Source organism: Marmota flaviventris, chromosome 11, assembly GCF_047511675.1.
Source record: "Marmota flaviventris isolate mMarFla1 chromosome 11, mMarFla1.hap1, whole genome shotgun sequence".
Lineage (NCBI taxonomy): Eukaryota > Metazoa > Chordata > Mammalia > Rodentia > Sciuridae > Marmota > Marmota flaviventris.
In genome coordinates, this window is record NC_092508.1 from 37,600,408 (window position 1) to 37,621,919 (window position 21,512).

Below are 21,512 nucleotides of genomic sequence, written 5' to 3' on the forward strand. Positions count from 1 at the left end.
CCATGATCAAGTAGGATTCATCCCTGGGATGCAAGGATGGTTCAATATACGGAAATCAATAAATGCTATTCACTACATCAATAGACTTAAAGACAAGAACCATATGATCATCTCGATAGACACAGAAAAAGCATTCGACAAAGTACAGCATCCCTTTATGTTCAAAACATTAGAAAAACTAGGGATACCAGGAACATACCTCAACATTGTAAAAGCTATCTATGCTAAGCCTCAGGCTAGCATCATTCTGAATGGAGAAAAATTGAAGGCATTCCCTCTAAAATCTGGAACAAGACAGGGATGCCCTCTATCACCACTTCTATTCAATATAGTTCTCGAAACACTGGCCAGAGCAATTAGACAGACAAAAGAAATTAAAGGCATAAAAATAGGAAAAGAAGAACTTAAATTATCACTATTTGCGGAAGACATGATTCTATACCTAGAAGACCCAAAAGGGTCTACAAAGAAACTACTAGAACTAATAAATGAATTCAGCAAAGTGGCAGGATATAAAATCAACACGCATAAATCAAAGGCATTTCTGTATATCAGCAACAAAACTTCTGAAATGGAAATGAGGAAAAACACCCCATTCACAATATCCTCAAAAAAAAAATAAAACACTTGGGAATCAACCTAACAAAAGAGGTGAAAGACTTATACAATGAAAACTACAGAACCCTAAAGAGAGAAATAGAAGAAGATCTTAGAAGATGGAAAAATATACCCTGTTCATGGATAGGCAGAACTAACATCATCAAAATGGCGATATTACCAAAAGTTCTCTATAGGTTTAATGCAATGCCAATCAAAATCCCAATGGCATTTCTTGTAGAAATAGATAAAGCAATCATGAAATTCATATGGAAAAATAAAAGACCCAGAATAGCAAAAGCAACTCTAAGCAGGAAGTGTGAATCAGGCGGCATAGCGATACCAGATTTCAAACTATACTACAGAGCAATAGTAACAAAAACAGCATGGTACTGGTACCAAAACAGGCGGGTGGACCAATGGTACAGAATAGAGGACACAGAGACTAATCCACAAAGTTACAACTATCTTATATTTGATAAAGGGGCTAAAAGCATGCAATGGAGGAAGGATAGCATCTTCAACAAATGGTGCTGGGAAAACTGGAAATCCATATGCAACAAAATGAAACTGAATCCCCTTCTCTCGCCATGCACAAAAGTTAACTCAAAATGGATCAAGGAGCTTGATATCAAATCAGAGACTCTGCATCTGATAGAAGAAAAAGTTGGCTCCGATCTACATATTGTGGGGTCGGGCTCCAAATTCCTTAATAGGACACCCATAGCACAAGAGTTAATAACAAGAATCAACAAATGGGACTTACTTAAACTAAAAAAATTTTTTCTCAGCAAGAGAAACAATAAGAGAGATAAATAGGGAACCTACATCATGGGAACAAATTTTTACTCCTCACACTTCAGATAGAGCCCTAATATCCAGAGTATACAAAGAACTCAAAAAATTAAACAATAAGATAATAACCCAATCAACAAATGGGCCAAGGACCTGAACAGACACTTCGCAGAGGAGGACATACAATCAATCAAAGGTACATGAAAAAATGCTCACCATTTCTAGCAGTCAAGAGAAATGCAAATCAAAACCACCCTAAGATACCATCTCACTCCAGTAAGATTGGCAGCCATTATGAAGTCAAACAACAACAAGTGCTGGCGAGGATGTGGGGAAAAGGATACACTTGTACATTGCTGGTGGGACTGCAAATTGGTGCAGCCAATTTGGAAAGCAGTATGGAGATTCCTGGGAAAGCTGGGAATGGAAGCACCATTTGACCCAGCTATTGCCCTTCTTGGACTATTCCCTGAACACCTTAAAAGAGCGTACTATAGGGATACTGCTACATCAATGTTCATAGCAGCACAATTCACAATAGGTAGACTGTGGAACCAACCTAGATGCCCTTCAATAGATGGATAAAAAAAATGTGGCATTTATACACAATGGAGTGTTACTCTGCACTAAAAAATGACAAAATCATGGAATTTGCAGGGAAATGGATGGCACTAGAGCAGATTATGCTAAGTGAAGCTAGCCAATCCCTAAAAACCAAATGCCAAATGTCATCTTTGATAAAAGGAGAGCAACTAAGAACAGAATAGGGAGGAAGAGCATGAGAAGATGACAATTAAACAGGGTCGAGAGGGGGGAGGGAAAGAGAGAAGGGAAATTGCATGGTAAAGGAAGGAGACCCTCATTGTTATACAAAATTATATATAAGAGGAAGTAAGGGGAAAGGGGAAAAAAAACAAGAGAGAGAAATGAATTACAGTAGATGGGGTAGAGAGAGAAGATAGGAGGATAGGGGACGGGAGGGGAGGGGGGATAGTAGAGGATAGGAAGGGCAGCAAAATACGACACTAGTATGGCAGTATGTAAAACAGTGGATGTGTAACCGAAGTGAATCTGCAATATGTATACAGGGTAAAAATGGGAGTTCATAATCTGCTTCAATCAAATGTATGAAATATGATATGTCAAGAGCTTTGTAATGTTTTGAACAACTAATAATACAAAAAAAAAAAAAAGAAAAAAAATATTCCTCTGAAAAAAAAAAGAAGTGTGTTCCAGGTTGGGGATGTAGTTCAGTGCATAGAGTGCTTGCCTATCACGTGTGAGGTCCTGGGTTCAATCTCCATTTCCGAGGCAGGGGGTGGGGAATGCTCCTTACCAGCTAGTCTATAGTCTCCAGAGCATCCAGAAGGGATAATAACAGTTTCATTATCAGGTTTGTGCAGTGTTGTTTGGCATATACATTGAGGAGATTTATCTATTTGGGGACAGTATAGTGACTTCGTATCACCAAAATCAATATGATTTGCTTTATATTTCTATTTTTTAGAGGTACTCGGGGTCAAACCTAGGGTCTTGAGCATGCTAGACTAGTGCTTACCCCTAGACCTCCAGCCCCCAGATTTGGCTTTATTTTAGGAAATAATCTAAAACTTGAATCTAAAACTTGGGTTTGGGCAGAGTGCAAGAGTACAAATGCATATGCTACTTCTGAGCACATATGCAAAAGAACTGTAATCCAAATGTTGAAAAGACATTAGCATTCTTTGGTTTATTACGATAGCCAAGGTATACAAACAACTTAAATGCCCATTGACAGATGAACAAAAAAATGTGATAATACATACAATATAGTGTTTTAAAAAAGAAAATGAATTAAGCTTGAAGATCTTACACTACATGAAATAATTAAAGACACATACTGCATAATTTCACTTATATGAGGCATCTAAAAAATAGAAAGATGTATTGAATCCAAGAGTGGAATGGTGGCTATCAGGAGCATAGGAAAGGGGAACGAGGAGTCACTAATCAAAAGTTGCAGTCAAGTGAGATAAGTTCTATAAATCTGCTATCTGACATTGTACTTGCAGTCAACAATACTATATACTTAAAACTTGTAAATTGGTAAATCTCAAATATTTCTTCCCATCAACAAAGCTGGAGTTGTCCTAAAATCTGATGCATGGAAATTCCCAAAATGGAATGCCCCTAACCATACTGAGATGGGGCCAGTTCAGATTCCAAAGAAAGTAGCCCTAAATGCCAGGGTGAACAGTTCAAACTATTAGGGAAATTTAAGAGTGCTGCAGGTAATCCTCTCAACAGAGGCAAGAAAGAGGTGTCTTACTTAGGTATGTTTGCAGCACGGAAGCCAGGGTACAGAATTCATTCCAGTATTTAAGGAATCTTGTCTCAGGACCAGGGCCAGTTTCCTTTAGTTTTGGGGAACAACCTAAACATCTTTATCAGTGCCTAGGAATGCTCAAGGGCCTGGTTTGGGCTCAAGCCTGCTGGGAAAAATCTGGTAGGTCACAAAACGATTAATGCTGTGTTTTTTTATCAGAACACAGAAAGAAGGAGGAGACCCTAAAAGTGTTGTTACCACAATAAATTTTAAAAATAAATCTTACCAAGAACTATGAGGAGGGTGAAGTAAATGGTAATTTGTAGGAAGTGATCTCAAATTAATTCAACCTTTTTAGAGACTTGAATGTGTGTAAATGGGGGGAGGCATGAAGAAGTGGATAACAAGTAGGAAATAAATAATAGCTCTATCAGAGTCAAGATTAAGTCCATAGAAAGAGAAGTCTTTGAGAGTAACAATATGAATTTGAGAGAACTGTTGTGGCAGGCTGAACAAAGGCCCCTATAACCACGTTACCTGTGAATGTCACTTCAGATAGCAAAAGAAACATTGCAAATGTGATTAAGAATTTTGAGGGAGACATGGCTTAGGCTTATGGTACAGCTATTGCCTAGCATGGATAAAGACCTGAGTTTGATCCCTAGCACCACAAAAAAAGAAAAAAAAAAGAGAGAAAGAAAAATTCTTTTGAGCGTGGGAGACTAACCTGGATTCAAGTGGCCACAAGGATGTGATCACAAATGTGCTCATTGGTAGAGGGAGATCCCACTGCAGAAGAGAGCATGGAGATAATGGATGTAGAAACTAGAATGATGCAGCCATTAGCCCAAGAATGCTAGTAGCCACCAACAACTAGAAGAAAACAAGGAAAGGATTCTCCCTCAGAGCCTCAGAAGGAACCAGAAATGTGATTATAGCCCAGTGTAACTGATTTTGAGATCTGACTTGAAGAAATGAGAATAAATCTGTATTGTTTTAAGCCACTAAATTTGTGGTAATTTACTACAGCAGCCACAGGAAACAAATATAATCATTGACATGGTATCTCAACATCAGAACCCGAGAAACACATTTGTTTTATAAAATGTTAAAAAGCCAAAACCACCATTTTTTAAGCTAAATCTTTATTTCCATAAAAGCAACAAAGATTTTTAAAGTGATCTAAGTATTATCAAAAATCAAGTATAATTTCTCTCCCTCCTGTTTTTTTTTTTTTTTTAAACATTTTCTTAGTTGTCAAGAGACCTTTGTGCTGAAAATCGAACCCAGTGCCTCACAGATGCTAGGCAAGTATTTTACCCCTGAGCTACAGCCCCCAGTAGTTTTAAAAACATAATGGTACCTTTTGAGAAGGTAAGTAGGGATTTAACCTCAAAGAGATCCAATTGAATTACTGGAAGTGAATAAAGGATCACCTCATTTGCTATTGCAATAATGACTTTACCCATTATTCCCTTAGATGGGGTTCCCTTAGTTCTTTATCAGCTCCTTTCAAATTATCTCTGAGAGAGGTTGGGGAAAAATAGAATTCTATTTAAGCTCTTAAAAACAACTTTCTTCTAGACATTGATACTAAGGAAAACCAAAAATATTTAAAATAAGCAAATACTTATAGGGATGTAGAAAATTCTTCTACGGCCAGGCACAGTGGCACACATTGTTAATTTCAGCAACTTGGAAGGCTGAGGCAGGAAGATCTTGAGTTTAAAGCCAGCCACAGCAACTTAGTGAAGCTCTCTCTTCTCAAAATAAAACATAAAAAGGGGGCCTGGGGATGTGGCTCAGTGGTTAAGCGCCCCTGGGTTCAAAAGAAAGAGAGGAGAGAAAGAGAGAAAGAAAGAAAAATTCTTTAACAATGCATTGTAACATGAACATTTACTTTGACATCTCTTTCTCTCTCACACACATATACAAACTGATAATCCTACCACCTATAATGTAAATCATAATTTTTTTGGTGCTGGGAATCGAACCCAGACCCTCAAGCATGCTAGCCAAATGCTCTACCACTGAACTGTACTCCCAGACCCCAAAACTACAATTTTGAAGGGAAAAGTTTTGTTACACAAGGTACAGATGGCTCTCATGAGGTCTTCCTAAAGTGGTAAACACACTGTTTATGTAATTATAAATTGCACTTACCAAGGCTTATAGAAATCTAGCTCCAGATAAAATCCCGATTTCACTAAAAAATGAACATCTGACTAGTTTTGAATGTTGATGTCATCATAATTTGACAATGATCAGGCCCTTTATATACTATCTTCATGGATATAAATTCTAAATGTCGGGGCTGGGGATGTGACTCAAGCGGTAGTGCACTCGCCTGGCATGCGCGGGGCACTGGGTTCGATCCTCAGCACCACATAAAAATAAAGATGTTGTGTCCACCGAAAACTAAAAATAAATACTAAAAAATTCTCTCTTAAAAAAACAAAACAAACTAACAAAAATACTCTATCCTGTTCTTTTAAAAAAAAAATCTAAATGTTAATATATTTATCTTTTAGAAAGTCAGATTAATATGAAAATTTAGTTTCACATACTTGATATTAAACTTTCTGTATTATAAAAAATTATCAATGGCAGGAAAGAAATCACACAAAGAATGAGGCTCCTCAACCTGCTGGATGAGTCATCTAACACCTAGTGGACTCATAGTAGTTTTCCAGTTTTGTAGTGTGCCAGACAGTAATAATGCCTATTTTTTCAGGAAACAGATGTGAATGTTTTGACTATCTCAAACTGCTAAATGTGTTGTACAAATACATCTGTATTGTCTGTTTCATTAACAATTAGTTACAAGGGGATTCTTATTAGAATAATACATGTCTATGTATGTATAATTTGCCAAAATACTTTCTACTGTCACATATAACTAAAAAGAATTTTAAAAAAGAAAACCAGATGCAAAAGCATCTGATGCCATTATCGGAAAAAAATTCCAAATTATTATTTAATATCCTTAAAGAAATTAATGAACATGGAAAAAAATTAGATGGTTCAAAAAATAAAAATCAATTACTTTTAACTAAAACATTTGCTTAGCAAGAAACTATAGAAAAAAAGCTTTAGTACATTCTAGAAATATTCTTGAATATTAATTACAGAATTGCAGAAATAAAATTACAGAAAGTCCTGAAAATTAAAGTTGTCAACATATAGAGATTAGGCAAAATATCATGGAAAAAAAATTAGTTCTACTACAATGACTCTCACAATCAGTAAATGTGTTTATAACCACAACTCAATCACAGGTTTCTAATTTTATTCTGATAGTAAAAAATGTGGTTATTAAGAATTTAACCAGGCTGGGTGTGGTGGCATACACCTATAAGACTGGTGACTCGGGAGGCTGAGGCAGGAGGATCACAAATTCAAAGCCAGCCTCCACAACTTAGTGAGGTCCTAAGTGACTTAGTGAGATCCTGTTTCACTGCAAAAATAAAAAAAGCTAGGGATATGACTCAGTGGTTAAGCATCCCTGGGTTAAATCCTCAGCACTGCAAAAATGAAACAAAAAAAACCTGAGATACTTCTAGAAATGCAAATTTGACACCTCAAGTCATAGAAAAGAAAATATAGACAAAGGAACTTTATAATTCTTAAGAGAAATGTAAGTGATTAGAAGTTGGCTACTTTCTCAGAATTAACAGGAAAAAGAGAGTGAGTTGACTATATGTCTTTATGAAAAGAAAATCTAATTTTAACTTTTGGATTTATATAAAGTTTTTAAAACAAAAAGTAAAGCCTAACTTCCTTATCACACAGAACGGTGAATTCCCCATTTTTCCTCTTCTTATAACACTTTATTAATCAATGGTTTGCCAGCTCAGGTTCAATAATCCTTTTTTAAAAAAACACCACTTATGTACATGTGAATTTTCAAAATTCTGTAAATAGTATTAAAGAAAACCAGAAATAATTTCATTTAAGGTCTTAACAAGTATAGTCAATTAATTTCACAGTATAATGAGGATTAGTGAGATGTCAACATGAATACAAAATACAAAAACAAGACTATGAACTGAGGTTTTCTTTTGGAGTGAGTGAGTTTGTTTTTTAAAGATCAATTCCAAACACACAGTACAGGGAGGAGGATGGAATGAGTTAGGAAAAAAATGGTATTTTATTTCCCTGTTAACACTAAGATTCAAAATATTTAGCCAAATCACCAATCCCAGTCACTACCTTAGTTCAAATGTTCACTAAGAAAATATTCAAGCAACAGAAATCCATTGTGAGACACCATCCAGAGAACAGCTACATTGCTACATATAATTTATTAACTTAGTAGTTTAGTCTCTCAATATTTAGCAAATTTGTTTAAAAAGTACTATTCCCATTGGTTTATACTAACATTAATATAAATGCATAATTTCAAAGTCAATACATTCCTTTCACTGTGAACATAAAACTTCTTGAAAGATAATTGTGGTTTGTGGTACAGTAATGACTGTGGCTGCTGGGATAGTACTGTTTAAAGTCAAAAAGACAGGCAGGCTTGGAAAAGAATAAACTATATAAACATACTCTCAGTCTTCTACTATTTCCCACCCTTTTCTGTACATACTTGCCTTGTAATACAGTATAATTTATTTCCTCAAATTAACAAAAAATTAAGATGAATACATTTTCATCTTCACTTCAAAATAACTCCTTTAAATGAAAAAAAAAAAAAAAAAAAGTTCCTCAAGTTTGTTTAAGTTTGGTCAAGAGATGGCTTTCAGTATTTTCTTCACAACACGTACAATTTTTTTATCCTATCTTAGTGAGTCATTAAAACCAGTTTGGCAATAAGACCTCCAACACTTTACAAAAAACCTTACTCAACAAATTATAAAATTGTTAAACCTGCACTTGAATTTTTGTTAAAGACAATGAATTATAACAAAGTCCCAAAACATATGACCATGCATAAACATCATTGGAACCTGTAAATTACTACAAATAATCTCACCTGTATAATAATTCAACATAAATTTTTGGGGAGGGGGCATAAAATAAATACTATAGTATGTCTTCATTTCTATTTAATGCTGCTAGGATTAGAAGATTAATATCACTAACAGGAAACGTCAAACTATCTTAAGGCTATAAGTAGTAAGAACAATTTCCCAAAACAAAGATAAGCAAGAGCCTATGCCAATACAGTTTTCCTGTAGTGTAATATAATTGCTAATATGAGGTATAATCTGTAAGCAATTAATACAAATATAAATAGGAATAAGCCACAACTAAATCATGGTGAAAAAACTTCTAAGCCAAAGTGGTTTGGGGAGAGGATTAAGGGATATGAGAAGGAGGAGACAGGGCAGGTTTCCAGTGGGAACATCATTTAGTGCCTTACTGTTATCATCATCACATATTTAATAATCTGCTATTATGAAAAGGTAAAACCTTTCCAACTATACTATACTGGCCTAGAACATACTTTATGTAGCATAGTAAACTTATTTAAGTATTACTAATCCCTCATTTGCTCTTTTATTTGGATAATAATCACATATGTATATCAAAAACTATAAACAGAATTTTAAAACACTTACCTAATTTTCAAAATGTTAACAGTTAAGATGAAACTATGTACTACAGAATTGTTTAAAATATCTAAACTCAGGGGTAAAACCAAAGGAAAACATTACTATCTTTTCAGTAAATGGCTTGTTGAAACTTCAAGCTCACTCATTTTTATAGATAGGTTTATTTGATGAGGATTGTGATCCAATGATTGTTTAGCAGCAATTTTACCAAACTGTAAATTCTTTTATTAACAAGCATTATAAACAGATAATACTAATCTTATTTAAAAACTGTGAGTGCCACACTGGTGAATATACAGCTCATGAATAACTTAAAAAGTATTTCCCATTTTAAAAGGCAACACACAGCATACAAAAACCTATACTAAAGAAAGAAGCTATAATGTGGATACATGATTGATGTGTCTAAAATGATATATATATATACAGTACATAATTAACGTTAATTATGTGATCAGTACATTTTTCTGTATGATTCCCTTCATGCTTCACTTTCCCCAGAAACTGAATTCTGAACTTCCTCTTCTAAAATTGGTACAATCAGGTTATCCTTCGACATCAAATTATATTTCATCACAAATTTAGTAAATCGATGACATAAAAATGTTTCATTCTGTAGAAAGGAAGGAAAAGAAGTTATTTCATTATCCAAAATCAAAAAACTAGAATATCAACACATATTATCATTCTGATAAAAATGTTATTAGTATAATTAATGAAATATACTTACTTCATACTCATCAAATATCTGCCGGTGATGAAAATAAGCATGTGAAAATATTCTGTAAATTCTACGGCATACTGATCCTAGTTTTGCTACAGATGATTCTTTTATGCTAACCCTAAAAACAGAAACAAAATCATGGATTCGTAGAGCTCAATAAAATGTTAGGACAATATAATACAATCTTCTCAATTTACAAGTATAGAAATCTACATCTAGAAAAAATAAGTGACTAATCTAAAATCACACAATACTAACAAGTGCCAGAAGCAGACCTGTAACCCTCCCAATACTCACTCCCGGGCCAGTGCTCTTTCACCTTAACCACAGTACTGAAGTTAAATTCAATATTACAGTTCTGAAACTTATAAAGTTCAATACAGTTAAAATGAATCCCTGATAACTCAAAACTTAATACAATATTTTACTATGTTAATACTCTGTCCAGTAGAGGAGATTAAAACAAAGAGGAATATTCCTTATTCTATAGAACTGGATTTTTTGAAAAATCAAAATATGCCTATTTCTGATATTCTTTTAAAAAATATGTATATACAGGATATTGAAATAAAATCACTTTTGTTTGTTTGTTTGTGGTGCTGGGGATTGAATCCAGGGCCTTGTGCATGCGAGGCAAGCACTCTTCCAACTGAGCTATGTCCCCAGCCCCACTTTAAAAAAAAAGTATTTTATATGAGCTTCTTGAGCAAATATAAATATTTTGGAGGAAAAAAATCTCAAGTCCAACCACCAGGAAACAAATTGACTCCCCATCCCCTACTCCCCAGTACTGAGTATTGAATCCAGGGCCTCACACATGGTAGTCAAGTACTCTACCACTGAGCTACATATTCCTATCCCCTTTTTCAAAATTTTTGAGACAGAGTCTCCCCAGGTTTCCCAAGCTGGCCAATCTTCCTTGCTTCTTCCTGACTCAGCCTCCCAAGTTAGTAACAAATGTCTTAAAAGAATAAAAGACCAATCACAAACCTCACCAATAATATAATGTATACATGGCTTCTTCCCAGATCTTAAAAATCTATAGGGAAACAAACAAACAAAAAAAACTATAGGAGAGAAAAAAGAATCCTACAAAAACAAGTGCTCCAACTTAGGAAAGTCTGTACTGTAGGCATGCTGTATAAGTAGAGGCTGACTATCAGCGATTCAAGTGAACAAGCTCGTAAATATCTCAACTCTAAAGCATAATAGGAAGAGACCTAGGAAATGATGCACAGAGGCAGAACTAATCTTGATTGACTTGGTCTATGAGGTTTGGGAAACAAGTCCTGCTGTTTAACTATAATCCTAATTTTAAAACTTGAATTATATGAGCAAGCCAAAATATATCACAGTAATTTGACTAAAGATGTAGTTCAAAGGTAGAGTCTTGCCTAGCACACACAAGGTCCTGGGTTCAACTGCCAGTACCACCAAAATAAAAACAAAAACCAAGAAGCCCACAAAAATCCATAAACAAATAAACATAGCTTAAAAAAAATAATAACCATCACCTAATTTTAGTTTTAAAACATCAATCTTTTAAAGTAAACTCACAAAATTTAACATCATGTTTAAAGCTTTGTTTACCTGCTGGGAAAATATTTATTGCTATTCAGAAGACACGCAGCACCATCAAGTGTGTGTCTAGTATAGTCTATAGCAGGACACTAGAAAAGAAAAGATTTTAAAAATGCATCAGCAAAAAGCTCTATCTCTTAAATTAGGTATATTTATTATCTAGGTAACTTACTCCAAAGACTTGAGTATATTCTAAGAAAAAAGTCCTTTACAATTTCAAAATGATCATAAAAGACAATGTTACATCAATAAATAAAGCTTTTATATTCACATGAACCATAATATCAGGCTTCTAGAAAATACACTAATCAGTCTCCCAATTTCATTCCAAACAATAAACCTAGAAGAAAACAATGTTTAGGACTGGGAAGATGGCTGGGGATGTAACTCAGTGGTAAAGCGTTTGCCTAGCTTGTAAAAGGTCCTGGGATGATCCCCAGCAATGCAAAAACAAAAACAAAAAAGCAAGTGAAAAGCACCCCTAATTTAACTAATCCAACCTGATTATACATTCAACGTCAAATGAATGGTCAATAATTATGCAAATCATATAGTTAGGAAAAAGGGCTCCCAAACAACATCCCAGATACACTAATTCCTAGCCTACTGGTTTATAATTCCTAGCCTACTGGTTTATACATTACTAAGCGTCCCAAAGCCTCCTTCCCTTCACAAATTATTTCCAGGGACCACTGCCTTCCTACAACCTGGAAAACATCCCTCATTATCCCCCTGGGATGCCATTTGCCAATCTAAAAGCTCTCTAAAACACTTTCTCCTTGAACCTCTTTTAAATTCTCATGTAAAAATTTTAAGTATCTTTAAGTTTTAATAAACCTGTCTTATTCTATTACATTTATCAGAAACAATTAAATATATCAGCTCATGGAGAGTCAGTAAACTTAAAGAGAAAAATAAAACTACAAAGTAATTTCCCTGAAGACAGAAAGGAAGTAACATCAAGGGACAAGGATGATTAGGAATAAGCCAAGAGTGGACCAGAAGGAAAACAACTAGAGAAAGGAATAATAATGATTCTAGCTTTATTTAGTAATTTGAATTATTTTTCAGGTGCTGAAACTGAAGTTGATATTTAGAAATGCAATAACTACTAAAGACAGCTCAGTATGGTAGCATGGCAAACATATAAACAACTAAAAGGGGGTGGGGTTGGCTGGGCATGGTGGTACACACCTGCAATCCAGGAGACTCAGGAGGCTGAGGCAAGAGGACTGCAAATTTGAAGCCAGCCTCAACAACTTAGGGAGGCCCTACTCACTGAATGGGAAAAATAAAAAATAAAAGGCTGGGTATGGAGCTCTGTGGTAAGGCATACCTGGGTTCAATCCCAAGTGCCAAAAAACAAACAAAAAATCCTGGGCAGGAGGTATATACCTATAATCTCAGCAACTTGGATAATTAAGGTAGGAAAATCAAAAGTTTGAAGTCAGCCTTAGCAATTTAGTGAGACCCTGTATCAAATTAAAGGCAATTTTATTATCTACTAGTCTGTCAATTTCTATAGTTTCTTGATTATGCACAATTACCTCAAAAGAGTTCAGAAATTATACTGGGGTTTGAACCGAGGGGTGCTTACTTGTTAAATTGCTTAGGGCCTTGCTAAGTTGCTGAGGCTGGCTTTGAATTTTTGATCCTCCTGTCAAACTCCCAAACCTCTGGGATTATGGGTGTGTGCCACCATGCCTGGCTTTCTGTTTTTATTTTTAACATTAACATCATTCTATAAATTATCACTTGGAAATAGCACTATCATCCTTCCTCGACATTTGGCCAATTCATTGTAACTAGAACTCAGCAAGCAATGTTGCAATTTAAGACTTCACTATAGGTCCTAATGCTAATGATTATCCCAGCTTACATTTAATATTAATAAGGAAGACAGTAGATGTGAGAATGACACTATATTTAAGACATAATGTATTACAAACAGAAGAACATCTCTAACCCAAAGTGAGAAAAATGCATCTTTACCTTTGGGCAAAATGAACCTGGTCTTCTTGACTTAGTTTTTGTTATGGTTTGGATATAGAATGTCCCCTACAGTCTCATGTGCTGAAGGTTTGGTCTCCAATGCAGCAATGTTTAGAGGTGGAGCTTTTAGGAGGTGACTAGTTCATGAAGGCTCTGACTTCATTAGTGATTGATCCATTAATAAGTGAATGGAATACTAGGAGGTGGTAGAAATTGTAGGCACTGGGACGTGGTTGGAGGAAGGTTTCTGGGGGCATGCCCTAAAGGGTATTTATAGTTCCTGGCCACTCTCTCCCTTCTGCTTTCCAGCTGTCATGAGCTGAGCAGCTTTCTTCAGCCATGCCCTTTTACCATGATCTGTCTTACCTGAAGCCCAAAGTATTACAGCCAGCCCAACATGGACTTATACTTCTTAAGCCATTAGCCAAAACAAATCTTTCTTCCTTTAAGTTGTTCATGTCAGGTAGTTTGGTCACAGAAATGAAAAACTGACATAATACAGTTTCTTAACTTCAATTATCATATTGATCACTACATTAACTAGCCAACTTCAGGGAATTATCAATGAAAAGCTATGTGGATTTTCCCAGATATAAACTGATGCACAATCTTCATGTTACTTCACTCTACTAATACAAAAAATGTAATCCTGAATGAAACTGGTCTTCCAAATAATTACCATTTGCTTACACAGGTACCACATACTCCTTATTCTGGGAATTTATCCCCTTTTTTTCGGGGGGATGGGGGGTGGAGGGGTGCCAGGAATTGAACTCAGGGACACTCGACCACTGAGCCACATCCTCAGCCCTATTTTGCATTTTATTTAAAGACAGGGTCTTCCTGAGTTGCTTAGTGCCTCACTTTTACTGAGGCTGGCTTTGAACCTGTGATCCTCCTGCCTCAGCTTCCAGGGCCGCTGGGATTACAGGCATGAGCCAATGCGCCTATAGGAATTTATCTTTTTTCAAACAAAAGAACACCAAATACTGATTTTGCAAGTTGAACATCGCTTGTCTTTAGCTTTAGAGATCTCTCAATATAATAAGCATTTGAAGATCAATAATTCTACAGAACTGGCCTAGACCAATATCCTTAATAAATGTCAAGTAAAAAGTAATTACTATAGATTTTTTAAAAATGCAGATCATGGGAAACACAATGCATAGTGTAAACAAACCAGCTATAAAGGACATTTTTAAAACAAGGAAAAGTGAATACATATTAGGCATCAGATAATAAAAAGGAATGACTTAAAATAAATATGATAAACAATTGCTATTGTTCACACTCAGGGTATACCCTGACAAAAACTGAGAAGAAAAACAACATAAATATTAAAAATCTCAAAAGTAACATTTCTACTAAGACTAGGCATCAGGTCTGGGGTTGTGGTTCAATGGTAGAGCACTCTCGTAGCATGTATGAGGTACTGAGTTTGATTCTCAGTACCACATATTAATTAATTAATTAAAGGTCGATCAACAACAAAAAAAGTATTTTTTTAAAAAAAGACTAGACATCAATAAGTAATCAATGGTTCTGCCTCTCAAAAGAAATTATAAGGGCTCCGTAGTAGAGCGCTTGCCTAGCAGGTGTGAGGTCCTGGGTTCAAAATCCTCGGCACCAAATAAATAAATAAATAAACAAACAAATAGAAATAAAGATACGTGTCCATCTACAACAACAATAAAAAATGTTTTAAAAAAAGAACATGACAACAAAAATATAAACAAGCATATCTCAACTATTAGTGTGAAAATATTATTTTGTGGTAAGTCAGTTAATCAGAAAGTGAGTTCTACTGCACGTAATTGCTGAAGTATGAAAAATGATGCTAATCATAAGAAATCCTAAAACAGCACTGTGGTAATAACCTTGCAGGCAAGACATTCTAAACCAAGTGGCAAACAAACAGAAATTGAAAATCCTAAAAATCTGCCTACCAATGTCTTGAATATATTTAGGTTATGATGATTACTAGTTATTCTATTTCATAAATCCTCACCTCTTTTGGAGTTTTATGAGCTGCACAAAGAAAAATCCATTGTTCAGTTGCTGTCATTTGAGTACAAGTATCTGGGTGGCATTCACTCTGTTAAAAATAATTGTATTTGTTAATATGTAAAATAATGATGAAAATGATTATCATTGGGTTACTACATTTCCATGTAAAATACAAGAAAAATTATTAGAAAAGTCGGATAAGTCTTTGTAATCACATTAAGTTACAAAAACAGAAATATATCAGAACTTTTAATTACAGCTTTAACTTACAGAAAATATTACCTGAAGTTTGACAGCAAGTCCATTTAGTTCAAGGCAGAATTGCCTGAAAATGCAAATATATAAATGAAAAATCACATTTATTCTCCACAGGTTTTTTTTTTTTTTTTTCTTTTTCTTTTTGAGCCAGGATCTTGCTATGTTGCCCAGACTGATCTTGAACTTGTGGGCTCAAGCAATCCTCCCACCTTAGCTCCCTTGTAGCTGGGACTATAGGCACATGCCACTATGCCTGGCTCCAGTTATTTTTAGAAAATTAATTGTAGAAATAGAATCTCATCAGTATCATTTTTCCTTTCTCATCACTATTATCACCACCACCAGAACTGACAATGGCACATTTCTTCCAAAGATTTACATATTAAAACCCAAAAGCAATGACCCAAAAAGGTTCAACAGCAGAGTCCAGAGAGCTGATTGCTCTTTTATACACTAGAAATTAATATGATTTTTGTAAGAGGTAATTTGAAAATATTTAACCAGAGTCTTAGAAATTGTGTACTTTTAAACTAGGTCATCCATCTATTGTAATAAAATAATTAGAACTGCAGCAGATACAGATTACAAAGATGTTCACAGGAACTATAATATGACAAATTTTTTTGAAATATTTCAATTGGAGGGTAGTAAAATTTTGGCACATATATACATACAAAGGGTAAATGTCTGTTTACAGTAATATTTCAGTTGTCTAAAAAAGTATATGTATATATTCATATACAAAGAGACACAGAATACTAGACTTTTTCTGATAGAATAAATGTGTTATATGTATTTTCAAAGTTTTATTCTCATTATGAATAATATACTCCTTTAAAATCTTCAGAGTTGGGGGTGTACATCAATGGAAGAGCACTTGCTTGTCTAGCCAGTATGAGGCTCTGGGTTCTATTCCCAGCACCATAAAACTAAAACAATAAACAAAAGTCAAACACTACCAAATTTATAATGTAGAAGATGTAAATTTTCTATAATTCAACTATTTCTCCCAAAAGTTAACTACTGTTTTAATGCAAATTTATTTTTCTATGTACAGATTAAAATATATTGGTATTGGGCTGGGGTTGTGGCTCAGTGGCAGAGCACTCACTTAGCATGTGTGAGACACTGGGTTTGATCCTTAGCAACCCATGCAAAAATAAATAAAATAAAGGCATGATGTCCATCTACAAGTACAAAAAAAATTTTTTAAAAATATTTTGGGATCAGATCATATACAATTTTCTAAAATGCTTTTGTTACTTAACAGATCTTGCCAATTTTTTCCCCCTCTGTTGGAAATTAAACCCAGGGCCCTGTGTATGTTAGGCAAGTTCTCTACCATTAAATCGTACCCCCAGGCCTTTGGCAATTTTTTGGTAATATTCTTTTCTTCTAAAACAAACTAATAATTGTAAAGCCTATATAATGACTGACATACAGTAAGTGCTTAATATTCTTTTTTAAATTTTTTTAGTTGTAGTTGGACACAACACCTTTATTTTACTTGTTTATTTTTGTATGTGGTGCTGAGAATTGAACCCAGGGTCTCACATGTGAGAGGCGAGTGCTCTACCGCTGAGCCACAACCCCAGCCCCTCAATATTTTTTAATAAATGAAGAATGTAGGAAATTACAAGACAGTTTTAGACAGGCATTTGATGTAAGACAATCCTCTATGTCATAAAAATAATTTTATAGTTGTCAAGCTACTGAATGTGTTCCCTATAAAAATACTATCTAATAATATTTAGTGTACCATATCAAGGTTGAAAATCAAAACTGTTTCCCCCGCAAACAAATTAAAATACTTTGGTTCCACCAGGCATGGCAGAACTATAATCCTAACAACTCGGGAGACTGAGGCAGGAGGACTGCAAGTTTGAGGTCAGCCTCAGCTACTTAGCAAAGCCCTCAGCAACTTAGTGAGACCCTGTCTCAAAAAAATAAAATTGAAAAGGGCTGGAGATATGGCTCAGTGGGAAAGTGTCCCTGGGTTAAATCCCAAATACAAACTACCAAACAACCAAATAAACCAAAACAAACTTTGCTTCCCCCCAAATGCAAAGCTAAAACCTAAACAATTAGAAGATGAAAGGGATTTCCAAATGATAAGAATAAAGGGGACATATATGAACTAATTTGGTAAAAGAAAAACTACACTCATTTACATATTTATTTTAGGTACACTATAATAGAAGAAAACAAAAAGACAAGAATCAAATTTTTAGTTGTCTATAATTTTCTTTCCAGATGCCTAATATTTCTTCTTAGATTGCAAAAATAACACTACTTCTAAATTATCCATCATCTTCTATTTCCCTGTATCAGTAGGCTACAGGTTATGGGTTTTTGAGTTGTTTCCCATTAAGTGGTAACGAACAGTGGTGGTGATAAGCAAATGTCTTACCTAATCCAACCTTCTTATAGTCTACAGTAAAATTAACTGTTTTGAAGTGTTGCAGGTATAATCTGGGATAAACAGTACAAACCTAACAGCAAGGCTTTAAATTAATCTAATACAGGGCAATACATACAATGGCAGAGCTGAAGAGACAGGCTAGGACAGAAATTTAGTCTGACATCTCAGGTATCAAGCCACACATCCTGGCATAAAACTGTACACCATTCAAAGGGGTATCTTTTTCTAATCATAAAGATTCAGAATGAGCTACTGGGAGATTTGAATAAAGTCATGATCCAACTCAAACTAACATCATAATATAATTAATTAACCAATAACAGCAAGTACATAGCCTCAGGTTCAATAACATCAAGAATGTAGGAAAAAAAAAAAAGCCCAAAAAGGCTACTTAAGGAACTCTTCTTGGTCAACTACAGTGACATACAATATAACAAAGAGACCAAAGAATACATATATGACTACAATATTAAATTCACCCCTCCAAAAGTGGTTAGTAGAAAAAAATAACAAAAGTAAATATAATAGCACCAGGAAAAACAGAATAAAACTTTTATATGTTTCATATAATGCATATCTCACAGTATAGGTTAAATAGGGAACAAAATGTTTTCTTAGATCTGAAATAAAACCCTGTACACTGAAATTGGACCTTACTTTTTAGATTTTGTGTGTGTGTGTGTGTGTGCGCGCGCGAGTGCACGCTGGGGATTGAACCCAGGGCTTTTGTGCAGGTGAGGCAGGCACTCTACCAACTGAGTTCTATCCCCGGGAAGACCTCACTTTTAGAAAGCTTAAGTTCATGATCAGCCTGGACAATAGAGCGAGATCTTAAAAAAAAAAAAGAAAGAAAGAAAGTGTGAGGCCCTGGGTTTGATTCTCACCCCCACAAAAATAAATATATTAAAATAAAATATTCAAGTGATTTGTCTAATAAACTGGCAAAGCATATAAAGAAGTTGTATCATTCTAAAATTGCTCAACCATTTTAACAGAACATATCAAGACATATACATCTTAGCAAACAGACAGCATCAAGAATTAAAAAAAAAAAAAAAAAAAAAGCCCCGTCTACAAGTTGAGAATGTATTATGCAGTTAAACTTATACTGTATTCTCTATATTTAATCTGTCAACTCATCCCAGCTCTTACTTGCACTGGGAAGTTTACAATTTTAGTACTAACTTCAGGATGTTGCTGCTTCCAAAGTTAACTCTAAACTGGGCATAGTGGCATATGCCTGTAATCCCAGCAACTCAACAGGCTGAGGAAGGAGGCTCATAAGTTCAAGGCTAGCCCCAGCAACTTAGTGAGGTCCTAAGCAACTAGACCTTGTCTCAAAAATAAAAATAAAAAAATAAAAGGGCTGGGAACTTAGCTCAGTGGTAACAACACCCTTGGGTTCAATCCCCAGAACAAAAAATAATAATGTTAACTCTACCTATTCACTAGTCAACAATAATCTCATTCAAAGGATATAATGAAAGCATAAAAATCCTTACTTTAGGAATATAATTAATCTTTATTTACCAAAGGGAAGACTGGAAGTTTGGACAGTTCTTAAGTAATTCATCAGATATTAAGCCTAGATTAGGACCTAGAGGTGATCCTCTATTAAAGTTATTCATGAGTGGGAAAATGGAAAAAAATGCATCTGTAGTTAAGGGATACAATTAAGGAAAACCATGTAAAAAGACAGTAAGCCCAAATCCCTAAATATAGAAACATGCACAAGCAAGTCTGCAGCCACCTTTCAAAACAAGTGACTTTGTAGCATTACTCCACATGGAAACAACCAGTGAACAACAAAGCTGAAGAACCTTTTTAACAATTAAGACACAAAAGCTTTAGAATGTGGCGTTTTGATCTTTACAAGGTCTGATTCATTATTATCATTAGTAGATACTGAAGGATATCTTTACCATAAGCATAATTGCTTTTTAATGTATCATAAGAACTTACCTTAAATGTTCATATTTCCACACACCTTCATCTTGGCCTTCAGGAGGTTCAAGAATTTTGTCAATATTGGAGCAATCTGCCCTTATGTTCTGTTGAATATACTATAAACAAAGAAGTTCTTATGGTTAATTAAAATATTGTACTACGTGACAAATTTGGTTTTAAATGTATTCCATTTTTTAATACAAAACTGCAGTTGTGGTTCAACTTTTGGGTTATACACTAAAAAGAAAATCAAGTTTTGAATCATCCGTTAACTCAAAAAAGGAGGTAACCCTTCCAAGTCAACTTCATTGGAGATAGAGTATCAAAACTAGAACTGGGATCAAAATTGAAAAACCATAGTTTTCATATGAATATAAAATATAGACAATGTAAATGTGACTGTGAATATATCATATGATTCCATTTATATAAAATATCTAGATTAAGCAAACCTCTAGCGATGGAAACTAGATTATCAGTTGCTAAGGTTTGAGGAGAAGAGGAAGGCAGAGAGGAGAATGAAGCTGACTGCTATTGGGGATGGGGTTTTCTTTTAGGGTCAACAAAAACAATCCAAAATTAAACTAAGTTGAGGCTGTTCAACTCTGAATAGAACCACAGAATTGTACACTTTAAATGGTTATTTATATGGCATATTAATTATACCCAAGGAAAGTTGTTTTAAAAATTGACAAGCAGCCAGGCCTGGTGCTGCACACCTGTAATCCCAGCAACCTGGAAAGGATTTACCATTCTAAATGGTATAAAGAACACTCATGGCCAGGCACGGTGGCACACGCCTACAATTCCAGCAGCTCGGGAAGCAGAGGCAGGAGGATCAGGAGTTCAAAGCCAGCCTCAGCAATTTAATGAGGCGCTAAGCAACTCAGTGAGACCCTGTATCTAATAAAATACAAAACAGGGCTAGGGATGTGGCTCAGTGATTATGAGTTCAATCCCTGGTACCCCCCCCCCCCAAAAAAAACACTCATTACCCCAATTAACATGTACAACTTGTATGTTTTTATGTATCATTCTGAAAAACAATTTAAATTAAAAAAGAAAGAACACTTGTGATTTGTGAGAGGCTGTCAATACGTTAACATTGACAGGAGTTTGGAAGTTGATTGCAACCCTCACAAATGTCTTTTACAGGTTAAAGACTGCAGCAGAGGAACTGCAGATATGATAGAAGTGGCAAGACAATAGAATTAGACACAAAGCCTTAGTATGTGACTGAATCTCTGCAATCTCATGATTAAACTTTAACAGATGGAGTTGCTTCTTAGGGAAAAGCAAAAACATGCTTCCTTGAGAAGA

General features: G+C 34.9%; 1 protein-coding gene across 3 annotated transcripts in view; it reads right to left on the bottom strand.

The window, feature by feature from the left end:
* Window positions 1-3,095: 3,095 nt before the first annotated feature.
* The window catches only part of LOC114083716 (MOB-like protein phocein), a 38,785-nt gene continuing 20,368 nt past the window's right edge, over window positions 3,096-21,512 (bottom strand). For 2 of the 3 annotated variants that reach the window (XM_027924967.2, XM_027924964.2), the window contains 6 exons: window positions 20,208-20,308; window positions 15,848-15,890; window positions 15,567-15,653; window positions 11,576-11,655; window positions 9,992-10,103; window positions 3,096-9,874 (listed from right to left, as the gene is read on the bottom strand). In XM_027924967.2, coding sequence (XP_027780768.1) covers window positions 9,743-9,874; window positions 9,992-10,103; window positions 11,576-11,655; window positions 15,567-15,653; window positions 15,848-15,890; window positions 20,208-20,308 — 555 coding nt within the window. In that variant the 3' untranslated portion in view covers window positions 3,096-9,742. Of the gene's footprint in view, window positions 9,875-9,991; window positions 10,104-11,575; window positions 11,656-15,566; window positions 15,654-15,835; window positions 15,891-20,207; window positions 20,309-21,512 lie in introns of all 3 variants that reach the window. The other variant, XM_071618963.1, reaches the window with a different exon arrangement.